General features: G+C 44.0%; 2 protein-coding genes across 6 annotated transcripts; one reads left to right on the plus strand and one right to left on the minus strand.

Annotated features, from left to right (window-relative positions):
• Positions 1-1,777: 1,777 nt before the first annotated feature.
• sf3b1 (splicing factor 3b, subunit 1) lies at positions 1,778-14,363 on the minus strand. 5 transcript variants are annotated; one of them, XM_023805796.2, is made up of 25 exons: positions 14,243-14,363; positions 13,167-13,339; positions 12,965-13,066; positions 12,720-12,834; positions 9,578-9,657; positions 9,307-9,498; positions 8,811-9,051; positions 8,457-8,669; positions 8,219-8,340; positions 7,926-8,123; positions 7,716-7,817; positions 7,429-7,608; positions 7,180-7,266; positions 6,622-6,892; positions 6,246-6,391; positions 5,982-6,128; positions 5,777-5,902; positions 5,430-5,651; positions 5,067-5,249; positions 4,671-4,782; positions 4,414-4,534; positions 4,192-4,323; positions 3,713-3,985; positions 3,193-3,409; positions 1,778-2,368 (listed from the first exon to the last, which is right to left on the minus strand). In XM_023805796.2, the coding sequence occupies exons 1-25, from the start codon at positions 14,268-14,270 to the stop codon at positions 2,210-2,212; spliced, it is 3,942 nt and encodes a 1,313-aa protein (XP_023661564.1). In that variant the 5' UTR covers positions 14,271-14,363; the 3' UTR covers positions 1,778-2,209. The 5 variants fall into 5 exon arrangements, with proteins under 5 accessions (XP_023661564.1, XP_023661567.1, XP_023661565.1 ...); XM_023805799.2 differs by lacking the exons at positions 12,965-13,066; positions 13,167-13,339; positions 14,243-14,363 and adding an exon at positions 9,992-10,044 and having other exon boundaries at positions 12,720-12,779; XM_023805797.2 differs by lacking the exons at positions 12,720-12,834; positions 12,965-13,066; positions 13,167-13,339; positions 14,243-14,363 and adding an exon at positions 9,992-12,610.
• Positions 14,364-15,257: 894 nt separating this feature from the next.
• Positions 15,258-21,083, plus strand: coq10b (coenzyme Q10B). Its single transcript, XM_023805769.2, has 5 exons — positions 15,258-15,500; positions 18,001-18,153; positions 19,054-19,246; positions 19,362-19,463; positions 19,727-21,083. The coding sequence occupies exons 1-5, from the start codon at positions 15,400-15,402 to the stop codon at positions 19,892-19,894; spliced, it is 717 nt and encodes a 238-aa protein (XP_023661537.1). The 5' UTR covers positions 15,258-15,399; the 3' UTR covers positions 19,895-21,083.
• Positions 21,084-21,233: the final 150 nt, after the last annotated feature.

The following is a 21,233-nucleotide window of genomic DNA, read 5'->3' on the forward strand; positions in this document are numbered from 1 at the left end:
TGTTTTCCGTATCCAAACCAGGGTGATTAACATCATTGCACAGACATATACCCACGAATTGCTGCACGGTTAGGAAGAGGTTGCAGGCTGCTAGGCACTTTCATCAGCTGACCCTGCGTGATATATTTTGTATGGACGATTTTCTAATCATCATCTCACGGTTTGTCTAGTTTTTCTGTTTTTAGGCAAAGGCAGAGGCAGATATGCTGTGTTAAGTGCCCTCCTGCCATTGTATTTTCTTCATTATTAACCTCTGTATTTGTAGCATTCAGTTTGTTTGCCAGTTTCACGAAGATGCCTTTGGGCACAGAGTGATTTCCTGTGAGTAGTCTGAGACACACTCCAGTTTCAAGCCCCACCTCCACAGAAGCTGCGCAGTCTTGGTGTGATCTTCTGAAAGCCCATTCACTGAAAGAAAACCATTCTAATTTGCACTCCACCCACTCTATGGGTGTCACTTCCTGCACTGTCTTAAAACATACTGGATGAGCTCTTAGTGTGACCTCTGGCAGGACTCCTAATGGACCTCAGACCAGATCTCCTATAGCACTGAAGCAATGGCCTCTATGGGCATGTACACACTCAGATTCACCATCGAAACTGGGTCAATGCGTGTGACTTTCTGCTGAGCAGCGGAAAATCAAGATGAATGGATCCTTGCAGAAAGCAACTTTCCACTGTTAGGGGGAAGAGGGGGGATGAAAGACACTTATTGGCTTATTCAGTTGTGGCAGATTCTCGTCTTGGTGGAACTGGCAGAGTCGGTACAGTACGGCATTCCAGAAATTCAAGTGGCTTTGGCATATTCCTGCTTGGTTTGTGGAACCGGAGGGAGGGAAACAGGCAGCACTGGCTAACTGAGGCTCATTTATTTCCTGCTTCTACCAAGTCATGTAGCTGAAATGAAACCAGTCAACTTCCTCCGCCCTTCGCAGCATGATTCAGACCTCTCCTGGCCTCAGTCACTTCCCCTTTGCAGCAGCTGTGCAGGACAGGTTGGGATGGCATGTCACCCGCGCTTCCTGTTGCTGATACAAATCTGGACTCGGAGCGCCTTCGTTTCTCGTGGCAGAGGCAGGTGTTCGCCTGCTTCCTCTTAAGCAACAGCAGCTTTAACTGCTACATGCGCAGCCTGTGGCCCAGTAGTCAAAACGGTCTCTTCAGCCAATGCCAATCGTCTCTGGAAATACCTTTTAGCTTTTCCATAAATAACTGATACCCATGAAGATGTGCATAAGCAAAAAGTAATGACAGTAAACAGGATAAGGCTCGAAGTGGGCAGGCTTCCCGTCAGCTGGGAGGCCTTGTAGCAAACGGCATCTCCATCACACCAGCTGAACCCTACACGGCTGTCCCAGCAAAACAAAGATCACTTCTATACTTCATCTACATTCAGAAGACATAATAAAGGATTCTCCAGTGCCCAAGACAGCGTACCTGCAGCACCGTAATGAGGAATACATTTCAGAAATGACTCATACTTTTTCTTTGAATAAAATGAAAGCTGCAAACTTCTACAATGTGTGAATAAAACTGGCAGATAAGGGAGCGCAAATGACAGCAACACGAGTCAGATTCTTGTAAGTTGGGGAAATTTTTTTTAATGGAATAGGTCTGGTAATACTTAGAACAGGAATTGATCAAAGCCATCAAATGACTAAATTATGAAGTTTGGAGTCTGTAATTTGGACCTGATAGAGCACAAGCAGAGCACACCACTGAAAATTTAGTCCACCATCCAAGTCATTTGTGGGGGCTTGAAAGAGACAGGCAGACATTTTATACACAAACGTTTATTTCAAATAAAGAAATATCTCAATTAAGAACAGAGAAAGGGAGGCTGGGCCCCAGGATGGACTGCCTTGAAAGGCTGCTAAACTAGGACAGTAATATTTAAGGTTATAACAACATTTCACTGACCATTTCTAAAGAGGCCATGACCCCTCTGTCATTCTTCAAACAAAAAAAGTTTTAAAACTGAAGTTACAGAATCAGTTGTTTCATTGGAGTTTAAATGTCTTTTAATAAAAACAATGCTTGCTGCCAGCGTGGCTGATTGGTCTCTCACTATCAGACACATACAACTAAACAGAATGAATCCTATGTACGTGTGTGCATGTGTGTGTGTGGGCGCGCGTGTGTGTGTGTGTGTAAAGTCCTGTTCCCTAAGAGGCAGTACACACGAATGGAGGGACAGAGTAACAAGACTCTATACGAAGTACTCCAGCTCATAGCGGATGAAAGGGTTCTTCTCGTCGTTGTAGATGTGCGGATAGTGAGCAATCAGAGCATCCTGAGATCCAATGTAGATGGAGTTGTAGATCTTCCAGTACACATCACGTACCTTCCTGGCTGGGTGGAACAGACCCTGGGTAAGAGGGAGGGGAAAAAGAGCAGGCAGACATTAGCCTCCATGTACAGCACGCCTCAGAAATCCCTCGCTTTCCCGGAGGGTTACAGTATTATTCAGCTCTATTAAAGCATGAGAAACCCAGCAGAGAAGAAACAAAATCCCAGTGGCCTAGATCTTAATTATCCTTCAGAATGAACACCAGTATTTAGTATCCATTAGTGGTGCTGGGATGTATGACCAAAATTTGTAGCATTGTATTTAAAATTCTGCCAGTTTCACAGTATGTCAGTTTTTCCCTTCTAAGTTTACTCTTACCACTGCAGCCATTGTTCACATCAATAAAATGTTCATAAATGTTTTTAAAAAGATTTATTAATTATATAAAAAAAATTACATCTAGTTTGACAGTATAACCAACATGTTTTATTATAGTAATGTATATTCAGCTTCATGGTGACATGTTTTATTGATTTTTACCGTGTACTTGGCTCAGTAAGTATTTCACTGACATATTTTATTATATGAATAATGTATATTTAGCCAGACAGCAACATGTTTTATTGATTATAACCGTATATTTAGCTCCATGGAGATGTCATTGATTATTACCATATATTTAGCCTGGTAATGTTTACTTAACCGGCATGATTTTAATTACCATGATAAATCAATTAGGGATTTTGCTTTAAAACCAGTATAATTTCCCAGCACTATCTATTATGTCTAAGTAATGCACCAAGCAAGATATCCACAGCTGTATTCAACAGAAACGCAAGCCAAGGCATGGACACAACCCAAACACTCTGACAGTACACAAGGCGGAGAGCTGGCGGACGTACCTGCAGACAGTACTGCAGCATGCGGCAGGGCCCGATGGCGACCCGCAGGCCCTCCAGAGCGCCCATCACCGCCTGGATGACGTGTGGCGACGTCTCAAATACGTTGGGCCACACGTAGTTCAGCAGGTGGTTGAGAGAGTCCTCGCACCCAAAGCCGTAGACGCCCAGGGACATGTGCTGGACGACGGCGCTGGCTGTCTGCCGATGCACCAGGTCCCTGCAGAGACAGAATGAGTACATGGTGGGGGGGAGGGGGGGTTACTCTCCTCAGGCTATGACTAGATCATCAATAGCACTAAGGGGTGCATTAGGAGGTAGATTGACAAAATATAGATAACATTCATGCTAAATAAATCTTGACATATAGTAAAACATTGTTTCTCAGCTCAGTCCTCGAGGACACATCCGGTCCATGTTTTTGCTCCTCGTGGGAGCTGGGAGGAAGCAAAAACATGGAACAGAGTCCCCAAAGACTGGACTGAGGAACACTGGACTAAACTAGCAAGGCTTGGTGGCTGACCTGTCCATGAGGGCATCTTCCAGAAGGGGGGTGACGGCATATATATAATCCTTGCCCATTTCTCCGATGTACTCGAAGAGGAAGGAGAGGGACTTGAGCACGCCATTCTGGACGTTGAGTTCGGGCACTCGGTACTCGTTCATGAGCGCGGGGAGCACGGTGAAAGGTGAGCAGGTCTCGGCTACAATAGCAATGGCCACCGTGGTGCAGACACGGTTCTGACGTTCCTGTACCTTCAGGTTGTTCAGCAGGGTGGCCAGCACATCATGAGGACTGTGGAAGGGAGTGAGAAGATTCAACAAAGAAAAACAAAAATGTACCCAGTCATGTACACTCCAGAAAAGGAATGAGTCAGAAAACAGTTCACGACCCTTAACCTTAGAGATCTTCATCAAGCAAGGAATTTAAAGCAGTTTTTTTGGGTTTCCATTTATATACTACAACACGCATATGGTCCATGACCATGTGCAGTTACAGACCCAATGGCCTTGGCGATGTAGCCGAAGGTGTTGACAGTGGCTCTCCGAATGGCTTTCTTGTGGGCCTTCAATAACTCCAGCAGCTCAAAGCAGATCCTCATCCATTCTCGGGCAGACACATATTCCGCACCCCTGGGAAGATGACATGGCGATAATGTCAGTCCCCTGGTAACACCAAATAAATGCTAAAGCTGTCAATTGCACCCAGTGCTCCACACTGACCTGTCAGCAATTCGGCCCACCAGGTCAATGCAGTTTTCTTGCACCTTCTCGTGCCTGTTCTTCAAGATGGGTGTCAGGCGGGGCAGAAGGTCTTTGATGGGTGGGGTCATTTTATGCATGCCTGCAAAAAGACCACATTTAGTCAAGTGGGAGACCCTTCACCCAAGAAACACATGCAACATGTTCTGAATGGGGAGCAGCTTCAAGCAGGTGGAGCATTAGAAACAGGTTTACAAGCTTATGAACTTGAGTCATACCAATGACATTGACAATGGCCTTCAGGGCTCCCAAAATACTGCCCAGCACTTCAGGGTATTCCTCTCCCAGGTATTCATACAAGACCACACCCAAGTGACCCATTAGCTTCTCCTGCAGAGAGACCAAATAAATGCTAGTCAGGAAAAAAGGCAGGACAACTGGCTGTCTAGTTTGTGGCTTGAGCAGACAACTGGTATAAACATTAACCAGTGCAGACATAAGAGCATACATTGGGTTAAAATTAGACCCACTTGCTTGCAAAACCACACACAAGTTTCCCTGGTTTTTCTTTCAACATATGAGTAATGTTGGTCAGTTTATCACATACTAAAACATCTACCATGACCAACAACTCAAAAGGGAACAGTCATGATGAACTGGAACGCAGCACTTACCTCTTGACAGGTCTTCATCACCACGGCAGTGCGGGAAATAAGGTCGGCCGCCTGCTGTCGCACCTTTGCGGATTTGTTGTTGAGACGCCACAAGACCGTACCGCAGATCTGAGGCAAGTAGGGCTTCACCCGCTTCCCAAGGGCATTGACCACTGTACCAAAGCCATTCAGCATCACAGAGTCCTGAAAAAAAGTTTGATCCATGTCAAGGGGTTTTCCTAATGTTTACAGCCAACAGCAAAAAAACAAAATCGAAAGAGTCTGTAACCATATTTTCCAGACACACACACCTTAAATACAAAAACACGACCTTATACATTGCCTGTAGGTTTCAAACGACCATAAAGGTATAATAGAACTCACCTCTGTGGTCTGTTCCTGGAAGGCGTAGAGGATGCCATCAATGAGCTGTTCCTCCAGCTTATGGTCAATGTCTGCAGCACCTAGGTTACCCATGATCTTCTCAATGGTCTCCATGACCATCTTTCTGTACTGCTCTGCTTCATCTTTCAGATCGTCCACAATTCGGCAGATGATCTCTGCTGCACCCACCTTGTTGGCCAGTTCCACAGTGGTATCCACCAGCTTGGGTAAAGACAGGACAGAAGTAAATATGCAAACTTCATTCACTTTGCAATACAAGACTTATCCTCAAATATCCACTAGGAGGAAAATCATTGTGACCAAAATTAATCTTAAGGTGACATTACCTGTCTGTAGTTGCGTCGATCCAGAGCCATCCTATGCTGCCAGAAGTGCTTGAAGAAAGGTGGCAGGATTTCAGTCTTAATGTAGTTGGCCTCGACACCATCAGTGCCACAGCACTGCTTCACCACCTAAGGAAACAAACAGACTTGTATGAATAACTCCAAATAAAAATGTTTACCACAACACCAACCACGCCGAATTACTGACCTTGAGTACAATCTTCTTCATTTCCTCATCAGGGGACTGGAACTCTCTGATGAGGATCAACATCACTTCCCTGGTGTAGTAGTTGGCATATTCAGCATCCATCAGGGGGATCAGATAACCAATGGCTTTCAAGAAGGCAGCCAGACCCTGCAGAAGGTTGCCCATGTTCAGAAATTCTAGCAACATTTAGAAAGACTGTCCACTATGGTTTCACTAGAATACTCATGTAGCACTCTAGAAGTTTTCCCCGGACTCCTTACTCACCTTGCCTCTGTGTTGTCGAATACCCTTCCAGAGAGGCTTGAGCACAGAGTCGAACGACTCAATACCGTAAGGGGTGGCCGCCTCAGCCAAAGCGGCAATGGCCAGGGCACTGATTGTGCGCACCTTCTGCTGCTCGTCCACCAGCCCTGTGAGAGGAGGCCGGAGTTAAAGCGGGGTCGTGATCTCTAGCACAACTAGAGAAGGCAACACATATCAGCAGCAATGGCTATTCAAACACATTCTACCTGTCGAACACTACACAAATTTTACATAAAAGTACAAGTAACTTAGACATCCAGCTTGTTAACACGTGAAACTCAGACTTGTCTAACAAGACTGACATACCACAGGACATTACACTTAATGTCTCACTGACCATGCTCAATGATCTCCACCAAGCTACGCAGGTGAGGCAAGATGGCACAGCCCATGAGGATGGCGATCTGCTGCACGATCTTGATCCCGGTGTGGCGCGCCTGCCATGACTTCTTGCTCTTGCACACAGCCTTAAGGAAGGGCAGGAGGGACGGGATGCCCAAGGCGGAAGCCACCACTGCGAAGGCGCGGGCTGTTGTGTTCCTCACGTACTCATCCATGTTGTCGATATCAGGCCTCATGGTGGAGATCATGGTGGCCAAACCTGCCGCCTGAGACGACAAGAGAAAGTCTATTTGAAGTTCTAACTTAAAAAAAAAAAAACAAAAAAAAACTGCAAGCTCACACTAAGGCTACTACAAGCCAGTTTATAAAGCAGTTTCCCCCAAAACATACAAATTCAGAAGTTATTTGAACATTTCTTCAAAGATTAAACTGTCTGTAGGACACACTACAGGTTTGAAAACCAATTTTTTTTTTTTTAATTGTTAAAAGATGAAATTAAGGCCGTGACAGCCACTACAGACATAGGTTTTGGTGTGGGTTACTGTGTACTCACCTTGGCCAAGTTAGAGATGATTTCTCTGCCTTCCACTCTGGCATAGTAATCCTCATCGATCAAGAGGGGCTCAATCACCACCAGGATCTAACCAAACATGCAGCCAATCAGAAATTGAAGCAGAACAAGCCAAAAGTACACATTACTGACTTTAATACTACTTATGATTAGAACATTTAATCCTGCTCTCTTTATATGGTAACCCAATTTAGTTTACTGCTATCCAGACAAAGTCCTAATCAAACTCACCTTGTGAACATACGGCCGGACCAAGTCATCCAGCTTGTACAGGATACGGTCAATGACCTTGACCAGCAGGTGACGCTCCTGATCCTCAAGGGTGGGCGACATGAGCAAGGGCAGGATCTGGTTGAAGAGGGGTCCTGCCCCAAATTCGCGAGCCTTGTCGGTGATCTGACGAAGAGCAGCCTGAAAGGGACCAAGACAGCAGGGGATGTGAAATGCAAATGATGGCAATTATCCAGCAGAAGAGATACAACATAGAAAAATCGTCATGGTGATGGAACACTTCTCACCTTTCTCATGGGAGGAGTACCATTCTTGATCTTCAGCAGAAGCTTCATGATTTTACGCTCCTTTTGTTCCTCTGGGCTTAAAGTAGACTCATCCACTTCCACCTAAACCCCACCATATGCAAATGAGTCAGTGTGACAGAACCAGAAGCATTTACCCTTTGGAGTCATGCAGTCAGGACCCAGGGATCAGAAATATATATATACACTCACCAGCAACTTGTCAAAATACTGGATGTCATCGGGCTTGAGGAAGGGGAGGTTCCCAGAAGGCTGGTCATTGACTGATTTCAGGCTGCGATCTTCAGTCTGCATGTGGAAACCAGTCATGCCTCCGATGGGGGTTGGAGTGGCAGTCAGCTTGCGGGCCGGAGTGCGGATGGGTACATAACCTGCCGGGGGTGGCAGCACCTAAGGGAGCAAGAAGCAGGTCACCCTCAAGCATCTTCCTGTCTGCCAGCGTCAACGCAACTCCAGAGTCCAGTCAACCTAAACCAGCACCGTACCTTGTAACCTTCTGGGAACATGGCATCCAGCTCCTCATCAGTAAGTGGCCGGTTCCTTTCGTCAATCTCTCTCTCCCAGCGCCAGGCCTGCAGCTGCTCTGGGGTCATGCTCATAAGGTGTCCTGAGGACAGACCGCCTTGTAAACTACCGAATCCACAACCAACTTCAGAAATATGACACCTGACACACAGGACAAGCTGCAAAGTGGACATGAAAACAAACCGAGGCTTTGCTTACCAGGTGTGGGGGTGGCCATGTTCATCGCTGGGGTCCCAATGGGGGTCTTCCCTGGAGTCAGGAGGGGGGTGGAGGAGCCCATCTGGCTGGCAGGGGTCTCATCCCAGCGGGACTTTCTTTTGCTGGCCCCAGGGGTGGGGGTTTCCCCGACAGACTCATCGCCGCGGTCGGTGCGGGGGGTCTCAGCCCAGCCGCTGCCATGGCCAGGGGTCTCTGAATTTGGGAGGGGGGTATCACTACAGTCACTACAGCTCAGCAGCCAGGCCTTGGAGCACAGCTAACATTTCTGCCATGTATATTAAGAAGTTAATAGCTAATTTCAGCGTGACTTTTTGGGCCAGCCATCGCACATACCCCTCTCCGTCTTTGGAGTCTCGTCCCAGCGGTTCTTCCTCACACTGGAGGTGGCCCCCCCGTGGCCTGGCGTGGCATGCCCGGGTGTGTCCCCACGGCCCGGCGTGGCGGCTCCGGCTGGCGTGTGGCTGGGCGTGGGCTCCCACATGCGTGAGCTGGGTGTGGCCCCGGGAGTCTCGCTGCCCCTGGGCCGGCCGGGCGTCTCGTCCCAGCGGCTGTTTGAGGGGGTGTGGCCTGGAGTCTGAAAGGCATGGAGCAGCTCAGGTCATTAACCGCAATGAAATGCCTCAGGCTCTTCACACATCATGACACGACACGTCATTCCACAAATAAATCTGCTACATTAGAAAACTCTTACATGCATAAGTTTTCCACCCTATTTCAACTTTAATCACAATTTAGTGCAGCAAACAGCTGCCTGCAACACCCTCCAAGTATTTAAGATACACGAGCACATCAACCTGCACTCTGCAAGCAGCTGAAGATGCCACCTCACCTCTGAAGCGGCATCAGCCTGGTCCCAGCTGGACACCTTCTTAGGCGTGGCGTTGCTGGGCGTCTGGTCGGCAGTCTGGTCCCAGCGTCGCTTCCGCTTCACTGCGCTGGCGGCCTGAGAGGCTGTGGAGCCGTTGACAACTTTCAGTTCTCCGGATTTGGCCTTTTCTGCCAGCTGCTGGCGGATCTCTTTCTGCAAGGGGGGGCACAGGCATGGAGTGAGAACGCAGTGCGGGCGCGGGCACCCGCGGGCCACAGGCAAACGCGCTTACCTCCTCTTTGGTGAGGTGCTGCTCCCTCATGACGTCCATGTACGTCCGGGCCTGTACCTTGGGGTCTGGCGTTTTGCCTCCTGCGTGAAAAGAGCACCAACAAAAAACGAGACTGTCAGCGGCAAAAACCTCCCGTCTTACACACAAGCACAACACAGCCAGCTAGCCCTGAACTTCCACCTAAATCAAATGCTTATTGGGGTCACGCCCTTAAACAAAACTTACTGTGCGTTTGTTTGTTTGTTTTGTTTTTTTAAGATAACAGCCCTATGTACAGCTTGAACAAAACAATCCTCATTTAACAACATAACTAACAGGCAGATACAAGAGAAACAGCTGAGGTTTGTAAGAGATAAGGAGGGTAAAGCCATCACTGATGCTGGAGTCCTGGGCTGAGCTCTCCAGAATACGTACACTCTCTGTGCCAGGGTCCTTCTGCAGTCGACTTCAACCGGCAGAAAAGAAGCCTAGAAAATTCTCTTTACCATTAGTAACACTTTGGAAAAGGGTTTGAACTCACACACAAAGCATACCACCTGCTTTTACGTTACTTAGAGAAAATATCCTCATTGTACTCTAATCTTGGAAATCCCTTAAAATTCTTAACTGCTGGAGTCACTCATCTAAAAATTTTGATATTTCAAGATCCTGCTATATAAGCTTTGGTTTTTCATTTTGTGACAATAATCAAATTTTTTTTAAATGCTGTCCAGATAAGGGATACCATTAAAGACCAGGACTCAGAGACCCTTATTAGTAAGGGCTCCCAATGGACAGTGTCCATGTTAATTCTGCCCCCCCCACCCCCCCCCAAAAAAAAGAGACTCCAGAAACTGGGAATTTAACAATGAGTCAAACTAATTTATCAAATTCCCATGTCTGACTAGCCTAACTCCATTAAAAAGCTGAAAGTGGACTGATGACCAGGAGTACTGAGGATTGTTAAGAACCAGGTGGTTTTAGGAGGCCACTAACACGCCTTCACAACCAGCCGGCCCATCGGGGCCCAGGGGCCTGACATAACTGACAACGCTTGCTTCTGATTGTTTCACCATAACCTACACAGGATGTGTTGCTGCACTCTTATGAGAATGCAGACAGGACTGGCATAGCAGTACTGCTGTAGGAGAGAAATTAAGGACAGTTAGTATGGGCCTGTGGAATCGCGGTACACAGATTCTTTTATATATATTTCCATTTTAAAATGTACCTAAAATGGAAATATATTTACACACAACTCTTGCTTGTATAACAGATGCTGGATAACTACTTGGATTTGACTACATGCAGTTTAGATAGATCTCAAAAAAAAAACAAAAAAAAAAACCTGAATGGGGTTTTCTATTAAACTTTGCTCAGGTTAGAAAATTGTCAATCTAATAAAAGAGCGGAAGGGGACAAAAATTCAGTGTCCTCCAGGCTATGAGGCCAAGTATGCCAAACACTTAGCAAAATAGTTATGAAACAGACAAGCACAACTAGTTTCTGAAGCAGTCTTACAAGACCTTGGTTCCAAAAACTTCTTGGGAACCTTAAGACTGTGGCTGGGGAAATGGTCTTACCTAATGCGTTTATACTAAGGACTTACAGAAGTTAGAGAGAAACAGTCCGGTAGTCTGCAGTAGCGCAGCACCTGGGCACAGTAGGGCACAGTATTTAGCGAAGCCCCCTGAATCACTTAAGTGGGCTGCTTTCCCCTGATGCTCAAAGAGAGACCAACAGTTGTCGGCCAATCACCATTTCCCCACGTCTTCGCCCAATAAACCAAACAGAGCCAATGGCTTTGAAAGATCCTGCAAACTATGCCAGCTGACTATTTCTAAGCAAACTAGGGGCTGAAATCACTGCACTTATTGCAGTCAAATGTTCTAAGCCAAAACTGGGTCTGGAACATCAAAAGTTCATGAAACCCAAATTCCTTTCCACTAATAACAGGAATGCCTAGTGGGAAAATCCCTAAGCAGTGACAGTTGTAGCCTGTCACATGAAAACCTACAGGTTAATTCCATTACTAATTCACCCCAAGGCCTGTTTGCGTAATATTAGAAATAGGCCTTCAAAAAATTATTGAAAAATAAATAAACCTTGTAAGGATGTCAATATTCCTGGATATGACAAGTTTCCCCCTGAATCACCGTTAAATAACCCCACCCTTTCCATAATATGCACAAGAACAGAGTAAGCAGCCACACTCCCCTACAATGAATGCTTCTCAAAAGACTAAGAGACATGGGATTGTGTCTGAGCGTAACGCAGTTTAAGATTATATTTCAAGAAGGGAACAGTCAAGATGCCATCACAGCAGGTGCTGCACCGGCACAGCTAACCTTGTTGGGCCGCTGGCTGATTTCTGTGGAGTGTTGCAAAGAGCCAGTACATTTCTAGCCTTCCTTATGATTACCTGACCTAGACATGCTGCCAGAAACCACAGATTCCCACAGCCTGAGTGCCACAGAGTGCAAATCAACCAACCAAACACTTTTCATGTGCTGAAATACTTACACATGTACCATTTCTGAAATTCAGTTACCAGGTATTAAAAGGACATGGATATGAAATGTGTCCATTAACCCTTTGACGCACATACGAAGCCCTCTGCAACCCATGTTTTGCAGGGTAAACTGCACAATACAGAAATACCCAACTGCATCCCTCTGAAAAGCAAGAATCCCAGACATGACAACCTGCTTAATATAAAGATTCTTTTCTCTGCAAAAATATGTGGTGTGGATTGCACATTAACAAAACAACACTTTGGCACTAAAATTAGCATTTCAAAAAATCCTGATAATGAAATTAATGATTTATTAATGACTCGGGGTACTAGGTTGACATTAAGCAGCACACTAATTTAATTTGGGGTCAAGTTCCTCTGCCTGGCGTGGGAAAATTACGGAAAAGGGGATTGGGAGTTGGATGGCAGCAAATCAAGCCCAATTTGTGCTGACATTTGAGAGTTTTCAGTTTTTGAGAGGATGCTAAGAGAGGGAACCGTTTGGGGTGCAATCAGACACATAGTGTTCAAAGGATTAAAAGCCACATAGGCTGGACAGGTGGCATACAACCGGGGACAAATAACCAGGGGTGTAGTGTTTCTCATGGGAGGAGGGAACGATAAGAGGAATGGAGGGCCAGAATTTACCATCTGCAAATGGGTCGAGCCGCTCAGGAGAGATGATCATCTGTCGCCGACGAGCTTTGTACTCATCTTCCCGGTCAGCAATCTTCTGAGGACGGTGCTCAGCAAATGGATCATACTGAAGGAGAAGGAACATGATCAGGACATAGATGAAACAGGTGGGAAAATTCCAAAAGGATAAAAACTAACTAACAAGAACAGATTAAGAGAACGAGTCCAGGTAAGCTGCTGAATATAAAGTTACTTACCTGTTCATCTGACTGTGGAATAGCATTGAGTATAGCAACCGGAGCATGATACCCTGGTTTCTTCTGTCCCAGAAGACTAGTGGAAGAGTCTTCCTCATCATCCTGGAAGAAAGAGGGAGAGTTCAATCAAGCCCAAATTATTTTCCGAATAAGAAAGTATTTAGGGGAACTCAAAAAGAAAAACAACATGGGATTTGCTTACATCCTCCTGCTCATTGGCTGCGATAGAGGTGACATATCCAGCAAAGCGGCTGTCGCTCCCCCCATAGATCTCCTGATCATAGTAACCAGTGGAATCCAGACCCACACCCTGATCTCCCTCCTCCAACAGGGCAGCCTTCATCCCCTGGATCTCCAGGATCTGGGCCTCAATGTCTGGATGAAAAAAAGGGTTGAGTTCACTGAAATTACCATATAAAATGAAAATCAAAAACTATTCGACATACTGTAAAAAGGAAAAGGCAATTAACACAGAGTGATATGAAAAGCATTCAGACCTCTATCAGGGTTACAAACACATAAAAACCATGTTAATGAACAAATAAGTACATATACCGGACGTCTTTGTGAAACGCAAGATATAGCGCTTCAGCGCCAGGCGCATTTAACCGTTTAAAATGCGTGTAAACTTACGATACTGTACTTCAATAATAACATACTACGTAAACAAATCGACTAGCAAGATTAAGACGACGCATAAAAATCATGGCGTATGATGGCCTGTTAAGAAGCAATTTACCTAGTTGTAATCTGCAATAACAGCATACTGCGGAATTCTCCAATTTAATAAATATTCAACTTGTGAATAAAATCAATACATAACCTTAAGCGGCTTTCTAAATTATGCAGGTACATCAACAAAGACGATGATACTTGGTTTAGAAAATAACAATCTATCGTTTCCGGCAACTAAACCATGATTAACGGGAAAAACGTGACCAAAATCAATTTCACAACAAATCGTTAAATATTACCAACATTACCTAAACATCTTTAATTAAGAAATCGTAACACTGCCGAAACAACAAAAAATGTTTTTAGAACGTGCGCTTGAAACATGCGACATTCGGTAAGGCCTACGCTTATGAAAATTCAACACTCGGGACGCCATTATCTTTTTCCGTCCTCGTTGCCGTTTATCCTACCATCTCAAAAACCTCCATAACATACTCGATTTTATAACAAAAATATAAACAAATGCACTGTTTATGCACAACTGGGCTATTACAAACGATATCAGAAATATATTAACATTTGTATAATATTATTTTATCATACCTTCGTGTGTTTTGGCGATCTTCGCCATTTTCGTGCTATTGTGCGAGACTATGCCGGAAGCCCGGGTTCTTGTATTTCCGTTTTAGACTCGACACGGCGGATTTGCGCGTGCGCATATGCTTGGTGACGTCTCTACTTAAAGAGCATGATACAAAGACTAGCTAATGATGAACATCCTTTACATGTGAATAGGTACCGTAAGTAAAGTATTATTAGTATTAGGTAAATTCATATTTTATGTGTGATATTGTAACACAGGGGTTTTCAAAATTTCACACCTGTGACAATGGCCATTTTTAATATCCATATTTTTAATTGATTGGTCTTTTTTATCCCACAGTAGTGAAATTGCACAATTTGTATTTTGTAATTGCATTTGTTTCGCTCAATTAGAGTTGTATTTCAAATAAAGTTTGAATCTGAACCTGTGTATTTTGAATGGGAGGGGGGCTCAATAATGTTCCTATCTAGAAAAGGGGGGCCCTGCAGAGAAAGTTTGGGAACCACTGCCTTAGCTGTTCTATGTCGACACCCTAGGCTACCCCAAATAACAATAGAGGAAACCAGAGCAAGGGACTCTAATATGTCCTAATGACATGCGTAACTAAGGAACTATAGTGCTTAAAATTTCTATAATATTTTCCCCATTATGTACAGTGACATTTTGTCAATTTATCGATTTACAAAATTAATCCTGTACAGCTGATCTACGGTCTTGGACTCCAGGTTGAAAACCCTTCCAATAACATTGAAAATGACAGAATTGTATTTTATTTATAAAAGGAAGTAAAGAAAATACTTTGCGTCAAACAGTTAAAAATATGAAATAAAAGGAATAAGCACATCTATTGATTATTTTATACACATGGACATTTACCCATGGATATTTTAGCTGTTTTGATGATGGTACACACGTACTAGCTTCAATACTAGTTACAGTTTTTTTTACACAACCATCCCGCAACTCGTGACCCACGCAAATATGCGTGAGTCATTAGCGAAGCTCGCCGATGTTGTGGGTGAATCCGCCAATGAGAAGCGGTCACATGACTGCGCGATATCTGCGTTTTACTGAAGTGGAACTCAGCTGCAAGAGTAGTGACACTGTTCGTAACCGAAAGTAAGAACTAAGAAACTAACAGGCGGTGATAAAGAAGATGGCGAGAGGAAGCCGGAATTTAAGGAGAGCCCTGGCTCAGTGTATTACCCAGTTACCAGTTACCGCTACCCGAGAGACACCTCGGAGGAACGCTGTTAAGTAAGTCACTTACTAAGTGTCTTCATATCTTTCACGTAGTTGGACGTAACCCACAAAATAAAAATTCGTCGTGTCTACTCACAAAGCATTGTTATTTCCTCCACACCCAGGCTTCTGTGTTTGCTTTACAGAGTCTCTGAATTGTTTGAAACGTGGCGATAGTTGCATATTTCCATCACAGAGTTCTGCTTCACTTTTACTTAAGCCTCGCGAAATGGCAGCAATTCGACTGGAGAACAGCTGTGTCATAAAACAATATGCAGGACAGTAAATTTATCATGAAGTAGGCCAAGTAAGGTGTGAAATAATTTGACGATCGTGACTGATTTCTGCTTTTTGTATGTTTTTGATCAGCCGTGCTTGTTTAACTCCTCCGTAGCATTTGATCCTTCTCATTTTCATTAAAGAGCATTATCGGATTAAACGGGATGGCAGTCGTCCAAAACGTAGGCGCCTAGTCCTCTGAATATTATGTATGTAACTTATTGGGACTTGCCATTGACATCATAATATACAGGCAGTTCAGTGATTTTATTTCATGCCTAAACCTAAAAACAATTAGAAAACATCTAAACTGATGTAAAATTAGAAAAGTTAATTTTCTGCATAGTTGTTTTGCGCAACTGGCGTCCGTCCAGGGACTCCGTTTTTCCTTGGATAGGCTCCATGCCCCTTTCCTCCCCGTGATGCTGTCTGGAATAGCTGGGTGGAATGTTTCATTTTCATTTGCCTGTTCCTCTCTTGTCAGGTACAAATGATCAGGTCACATTTTTCCTCTGTCCCAGAACATTTTGTGAACACCCTCACTGCACAGACAGATTCAGTGTCCTGGGCTGCTGGTGGCTGTGAATGGAGGGTTGTACACCTGTTTTTAGTAGCTTGTGTGGTCATGTTTTCATACGAGCCCCTTCCCCCAGAAGTCCACTGTCACTTAAGAGACAGATATGATGAGAATTACCTTTGTATTCATTAGAGAACCGTTGTATTAATTGTTTCCAGGCTCAGTGGCCCAGAAGCTGAGCTTGTGGAAAAACTGCTAACAGTTTTTCATTTTGCTTTGTGGGGGCTTGTAACAAGTTAAAGAAATATATAGACAAGAAATGGCAATATGTCATTTCAACTCTGCTTTGATTGACACATGGGCCTGACCTTGGTTAAAAGCAAAAAGTGCTGTTTTTAAAATCTTAATTAGGAATGTCATTTTTGGGTTTGCTAGCACATGATCATGAGCTGGAGTTTTAGTGGCAAGGCCAACGCATGGGATTTCGCAAGCTTGATGTATCAGAATGTCAAGCTGATCAGACCTGGAGAATTTTATTATTTTTCTTAGAATTGTTTAAGAGCAAGCTGGCAGTTAATTGGTCAGGGGAAAAACCCTGAAAATTCCATGCCGCAACAGGTGTGAAATGTCTTGGGCTGATATGGCTAATATGACTTTGAATTGGACTGAAATCTAATGTTTTCCATACTTTGTCCCTCTTATAGTACCTCAGTGTGTTCCATGACACAGGATTTCTCAGTTAGCTGGTTTAGCTTAAGCTAGAAGTCATGATTGTCCAGTAGGAATGCTCCTTACCTCAACACTTGTTGGAGAATCATTACTTCTAGCTTACGTTAACCAAACTAACTGAGAAATCCTGCCTCGTGGAACACAACCCACAAGAGTCAGACTGCTACTTACAAACTCTTCCCCCTAACATGTCCTGTAGAGAACAAATTAATTCCCATTTAATTACAGGTGAGGAGCTTGTCTCAATTCACAGTTGTCCAAGACATTATCTGTTGCTTTGACTATTGTGCTTGCTGCTGTGAATCCTTATATTAAATATTTGTACACTTTGGCTTATAGTCTTTGGAATGCATATGTATGTATTTTTCACTAACTGGCAAATGGAAAGAGCGCAGTAATGCAGACCTTCTGGACCAGCTGCTTTTCCTGTACATAGGGTTTGTAATATGTCTGGTGTCCTTGAGGTGATGTCTTGGGTCACCTGCACCCATTTTGGTTTTGAGACCTGAATGATCAGTGGCTGTCAGATGGGAAGTGACACTTATGAAAGCTGTACTGCTTTGTCTCCTTTCCTGATTATCAGGGTCCCCTTTTTCTGTGCTATTTCCTCTGTGCTTCTTGTAGCTGTTTAGTCTGGAATGTAGCATTTGAGCATTATAATGAGGCATTTAGATGACTTTTTTTTCTTCCATTGTCTATTTCGTGTTACAGTAACTCGTCTTTATGAAATTATTGATACAGATCAGCAGTCTGTAATAGCAGGGACAGTTGAAATTAAAACATCAGTGTTTACTGTTTAATTACTTGGCTTACATGTTGTCTACAGAAAAAGCTCTCCATCAATTTATAAAAGTGGATATTTTACTTGAGGAATTTAGGTGAAATGCATTGTTTAAAAACTTATCAGTTTGGCATCTTCCCAAACTTAGCCAAACAACCTGCTGGTTTCAAGCCCTCGCTTCTGATTTCATTCTCTGTGTTTTGTACCAGACATCTGTCTTCCTGTGGCATCCTAATGACCCGGGGTCTGCCTCTGCTGAGGGTGGCTCTGCGCCCCCCTTTGCCACCCCATACCCGCAGTCTCTTCAACTTGGCTGCATCCTTCAATAAAAGGAAGGAGTACAGTGAGCGGAGAATCATTGGGTGAGTGCTGCACACGGCCTGGTGCTGCTTGTGACCGGGGCCTGGCTGACCAGCTGACAGGACCGTGTTTCTCTCTATATTCGGGGTGTGCTGTAGTCTGGAACGGCTGAGCACATTACATAATACAGTGGTGTAAAATATATACTAGCTGAGAGACTTCAAGATTTCAAGATTTTTAAGGTTATTGATGAGAAGCAGCATGTTTACTAAATTCATTCACACTGGTTACACTACATCTCTTCAAAACTTCATTATTGCACACAATTAAATACAATTCTAGAATTTAAATGTGGATTTAAAATTACTGATGGAGTTCTGTATTTTTTTTTTATTTTTAAAAAGTAGAATGAGGCGTAGATTGTAATTTTAAAGGCTGTTAGGGGTTCTCTGACTTTATGTAAATCAAACATACAGGAAGTAAAGCAAAACCAAAGGCCTTTCACAAAGCATTCATCCATCCATCCATTTTCTGAAATTGCTTGTTCTGTTCAGGGTTGTGGGGAGTCTGGAGCCTATCCCGGAAGCTACAGGCGCAAGGGAGGGAACACCCCAGGATGGGGTGCCAGCCCGTTGCAGGGCACACTCACACACCAGTCACTCACACACGCACACCTATGGGCAATTTGGCAACTCCAATTAGCCTCAGCATGCTTTTTGACTGTGGGGGGGAAACCCAGAATTCCTGGAGGGGAAACCCCACGACGGCATAGGGAGAACATGCAAACATACACATGGAATCCTGGCAGAGACTCAAACCCAGGTCCCAGAGGTGTGAGGTTGCAGTGCTAACCACTGCAGCACCGCACTGCTCTCAAAGTATTCTTAAAGGCAAATTAGAGTAAATCTTGCCTGGCACTGTATGCTTTCAAAATATAAGAGACATCCTCTTGTTGTTAACAGGTACTCCATGCAAGAGATGTATGATGTTGTGGCAGGAGTAGAGGATTACCTCCACTTTGTGCCATGGTGTAAGCATTCGGACGTGATATTCCGCCGATCAGGCTTCTGCAAGGCCAAGCTGGAGGTTGGCTTCCCCCCACTTGTGGAGAGATATACCTCACTCGTCACTATGGTCCGCCCACATTTAGTCAAGGTAAGGTACTGTGATGAATTGCTCTGGTTGGGTTTTTTTGGACACCCATGCTTGTCTGTTATCTGTGAAACTGCTTTCAAGGATTTTTGGCCTCACCCCTCTTCCCTTCCCATAGGCCTCCTGCTCAGACGGAAAACTCTTCAGCCATCTGGAGACAGTGTGGCGCTTCAGCCCAGGACTCCCAGGCTACCCACGGACTTGTACCTTAGACTTTGCTGTGAGTGTCGAATACCTTTTTCTATTTGGTAGGCATGTGCTGCCATAATGTTGGGCAGGTCATTGAAGGGTTGATTTGATGAGCATCTGCTGCTCTCTATGGCTTCTGTTTAATATCACTTTTTCTTTATGGAGGCATCAATAAGGGTATTAATTGTTACTTTTAATCATGATTCATGATACAAACTGTGTGTAATGACCACCCCTCCCACTTTGAGTCCCACTCATACGTTGTTGTTTTTTTTTCTTGTCTTTTTGCTCCAGATCTCCTTTGAATTCCGGTCCCTCCTACATTCTCAGCTGGCTACTGTCTTCTTTGATGAGGTGGTCAAACAGATGGTGTCTGCCTTTGAGCGCCGGGCATATGAACTGTATGGTGCAGAGACCTGTATCCCCCGGGAGCTGATGTTCCATGAGGTCCATCATACGTAGCCCCACCTGCCCGGCTTGAACTTTGGGGGAAAAAGGGCTGAATCGAAAGGCATGGAGGGTGGATAGAGATGGGGCTCCACATCCCTGAACCACCATACTGTTTTGAAGTATGGATTATTGAAGCTTTTAAATTTTTTACATTTTAAAAAATCTTGTTCTATAGAGAATCATCAGCCAGATATCATTCTTGGATTCCTTGAAGCAGATGATACTGTAAGGCCACCTGATTGCAATTATGGAGCCCCCGCTCTCAACCTCCTGGAACACTTTGCCCTTTTGGGCTATGGGGCATCAATGCCATGCCTTCAGCTGCAGGTGAATCAGCACTCCAGTACTGTGCCTTGAGTTCTGAGACCTTAAGTAGTGTGCCTAAAACATAAAAACTAACAGTGTTTTAAGAAATACATGACTATGATATTCAAGTTTTACGGGATATTCCCGGCTAGGTTGTGAAATGTTTTTTTTTGATTGAGCTAAAGGGCATTGTGAAAATCTAAATATCGCTTTATATTTAAACACTTACATCACTGCAGTATAAATAAGCAAGCAAAAAGCAGGGGAGATGTTTTATCATTGTGACCAATAGGAAAGATAAGGGAAAGGATGTTGATCATGAATGGTTTGGATGATGATACGGGAATGCATGCCGTTTGTAACTGACAATGCCAGCTGAAGTAACAAATGCATTTTGGTAGCAACCTAGTTCAGTTCTTATCTTTATGAAATACCAGCTGACTCACAAGGAGATACAGGTTTCAGCCTCAAATTCACTGCTCATTCTTCATTCCTGTGAAAAGGTTTACTGGTTTTTTCAGTGCAATATCATTTTTGCCATTGCTCATACTCAACTCTCAGCTATTAGGGTCCAAATGATGGATGTAGAAAAAGTGTGTATGACAGATCACCCTAAGTCTGTGGACCAACATGTTTTGTTTTGCACCCACTGCTGTGTGCTTTTTAATAGCAAATATATTTTCATATTCATGTTCTATTTGTATCTATTTATGTAGTTTTAAAGTGTGTACATATGTTTTTAAAACAGGTGAGACAGGTGAATTGTTTTTCATGCATGTCAAGGTGTTAAGTGTTTAAGGGTAAAGTTGAAGACTGCATGGCTTCAAGTATTTTTATACCATTAAAAGTCTCTGCCTGGTGTACTGGTCTGTATATAAAGCTTTGAATATTTAAATTTGGTTTCTCTGATGGTAGTATGATGTTCATCATTTGGGGAAGCCCTGTTGTGGCTAATGGGCCGTATCATCTGAATCTACAACAATGATGGTTATACAAAAAAAAACATTTACAACTTATTTTCAGAAGTCAGGCCCTTATGTGCATT

The sequence above is a fragment of the Paramormyrops kingsleyae genome, chromosome 1 (assembly GCF_048594095.1).
Source record: "Paramormyrops kingsleyae isolate MSU_618 chromosome 1, PKINGS_0.4, whole genome shotgun sequence".
NCBI classification, from domain to species: Eukaryota; Metazoa; Chordata; class Actinopteri; order Osteoglossiformes; family Mormyridae; genus Paramormyrops; species Paramormyrops kingsleyae.

Excerpts from the sequence above, each read along its gene's own strand:
- sf3b1 (XM_023805796.2), bottom strand. The coding sequence starts at position 14,270 with ATGGCGAAGATCGCCAAAACACACGAAG. Across the intron at positions 8,670-8,810 it reads GACTCCAAAGACGGAGAGGG|AGACCCCTGGCCATGGCAGC; the intron begins GTATGTGCGATG and ends TCCCAAATTCAG. Across the intron at positions 3,410-3,712 it reads GAAGATGCCCTCATGGACAG|GGACCTGGTGCATCGGCAGA; the intron begins GTCAGCCACCAA and ends CTGTCTCTGCAG.
- coq10b (XM_023805769.2), top strand. The coding sequence starts at position 15,400 with ATGGCGAGAGGAAGCCGGAATTTAAGGAGAGCCCTGGCTCAGTGTATT. Across the intron at positions 15,501-18,000 it reads CCTCGGAGGAACGCTGTTAA|ACATCTGTCTTCCTGTGGCA; the intron begins GTAAGTCACTTA and ends GTTTTGTACCAG. Across the intron at positions 18,154-19,053 it reads AGTGAGCGGAGAATCATTGG|GTACTCCATGCAAGAGATGT; the intron begins GTGAGTGCTGCA and ends TGTTGTTAACAG.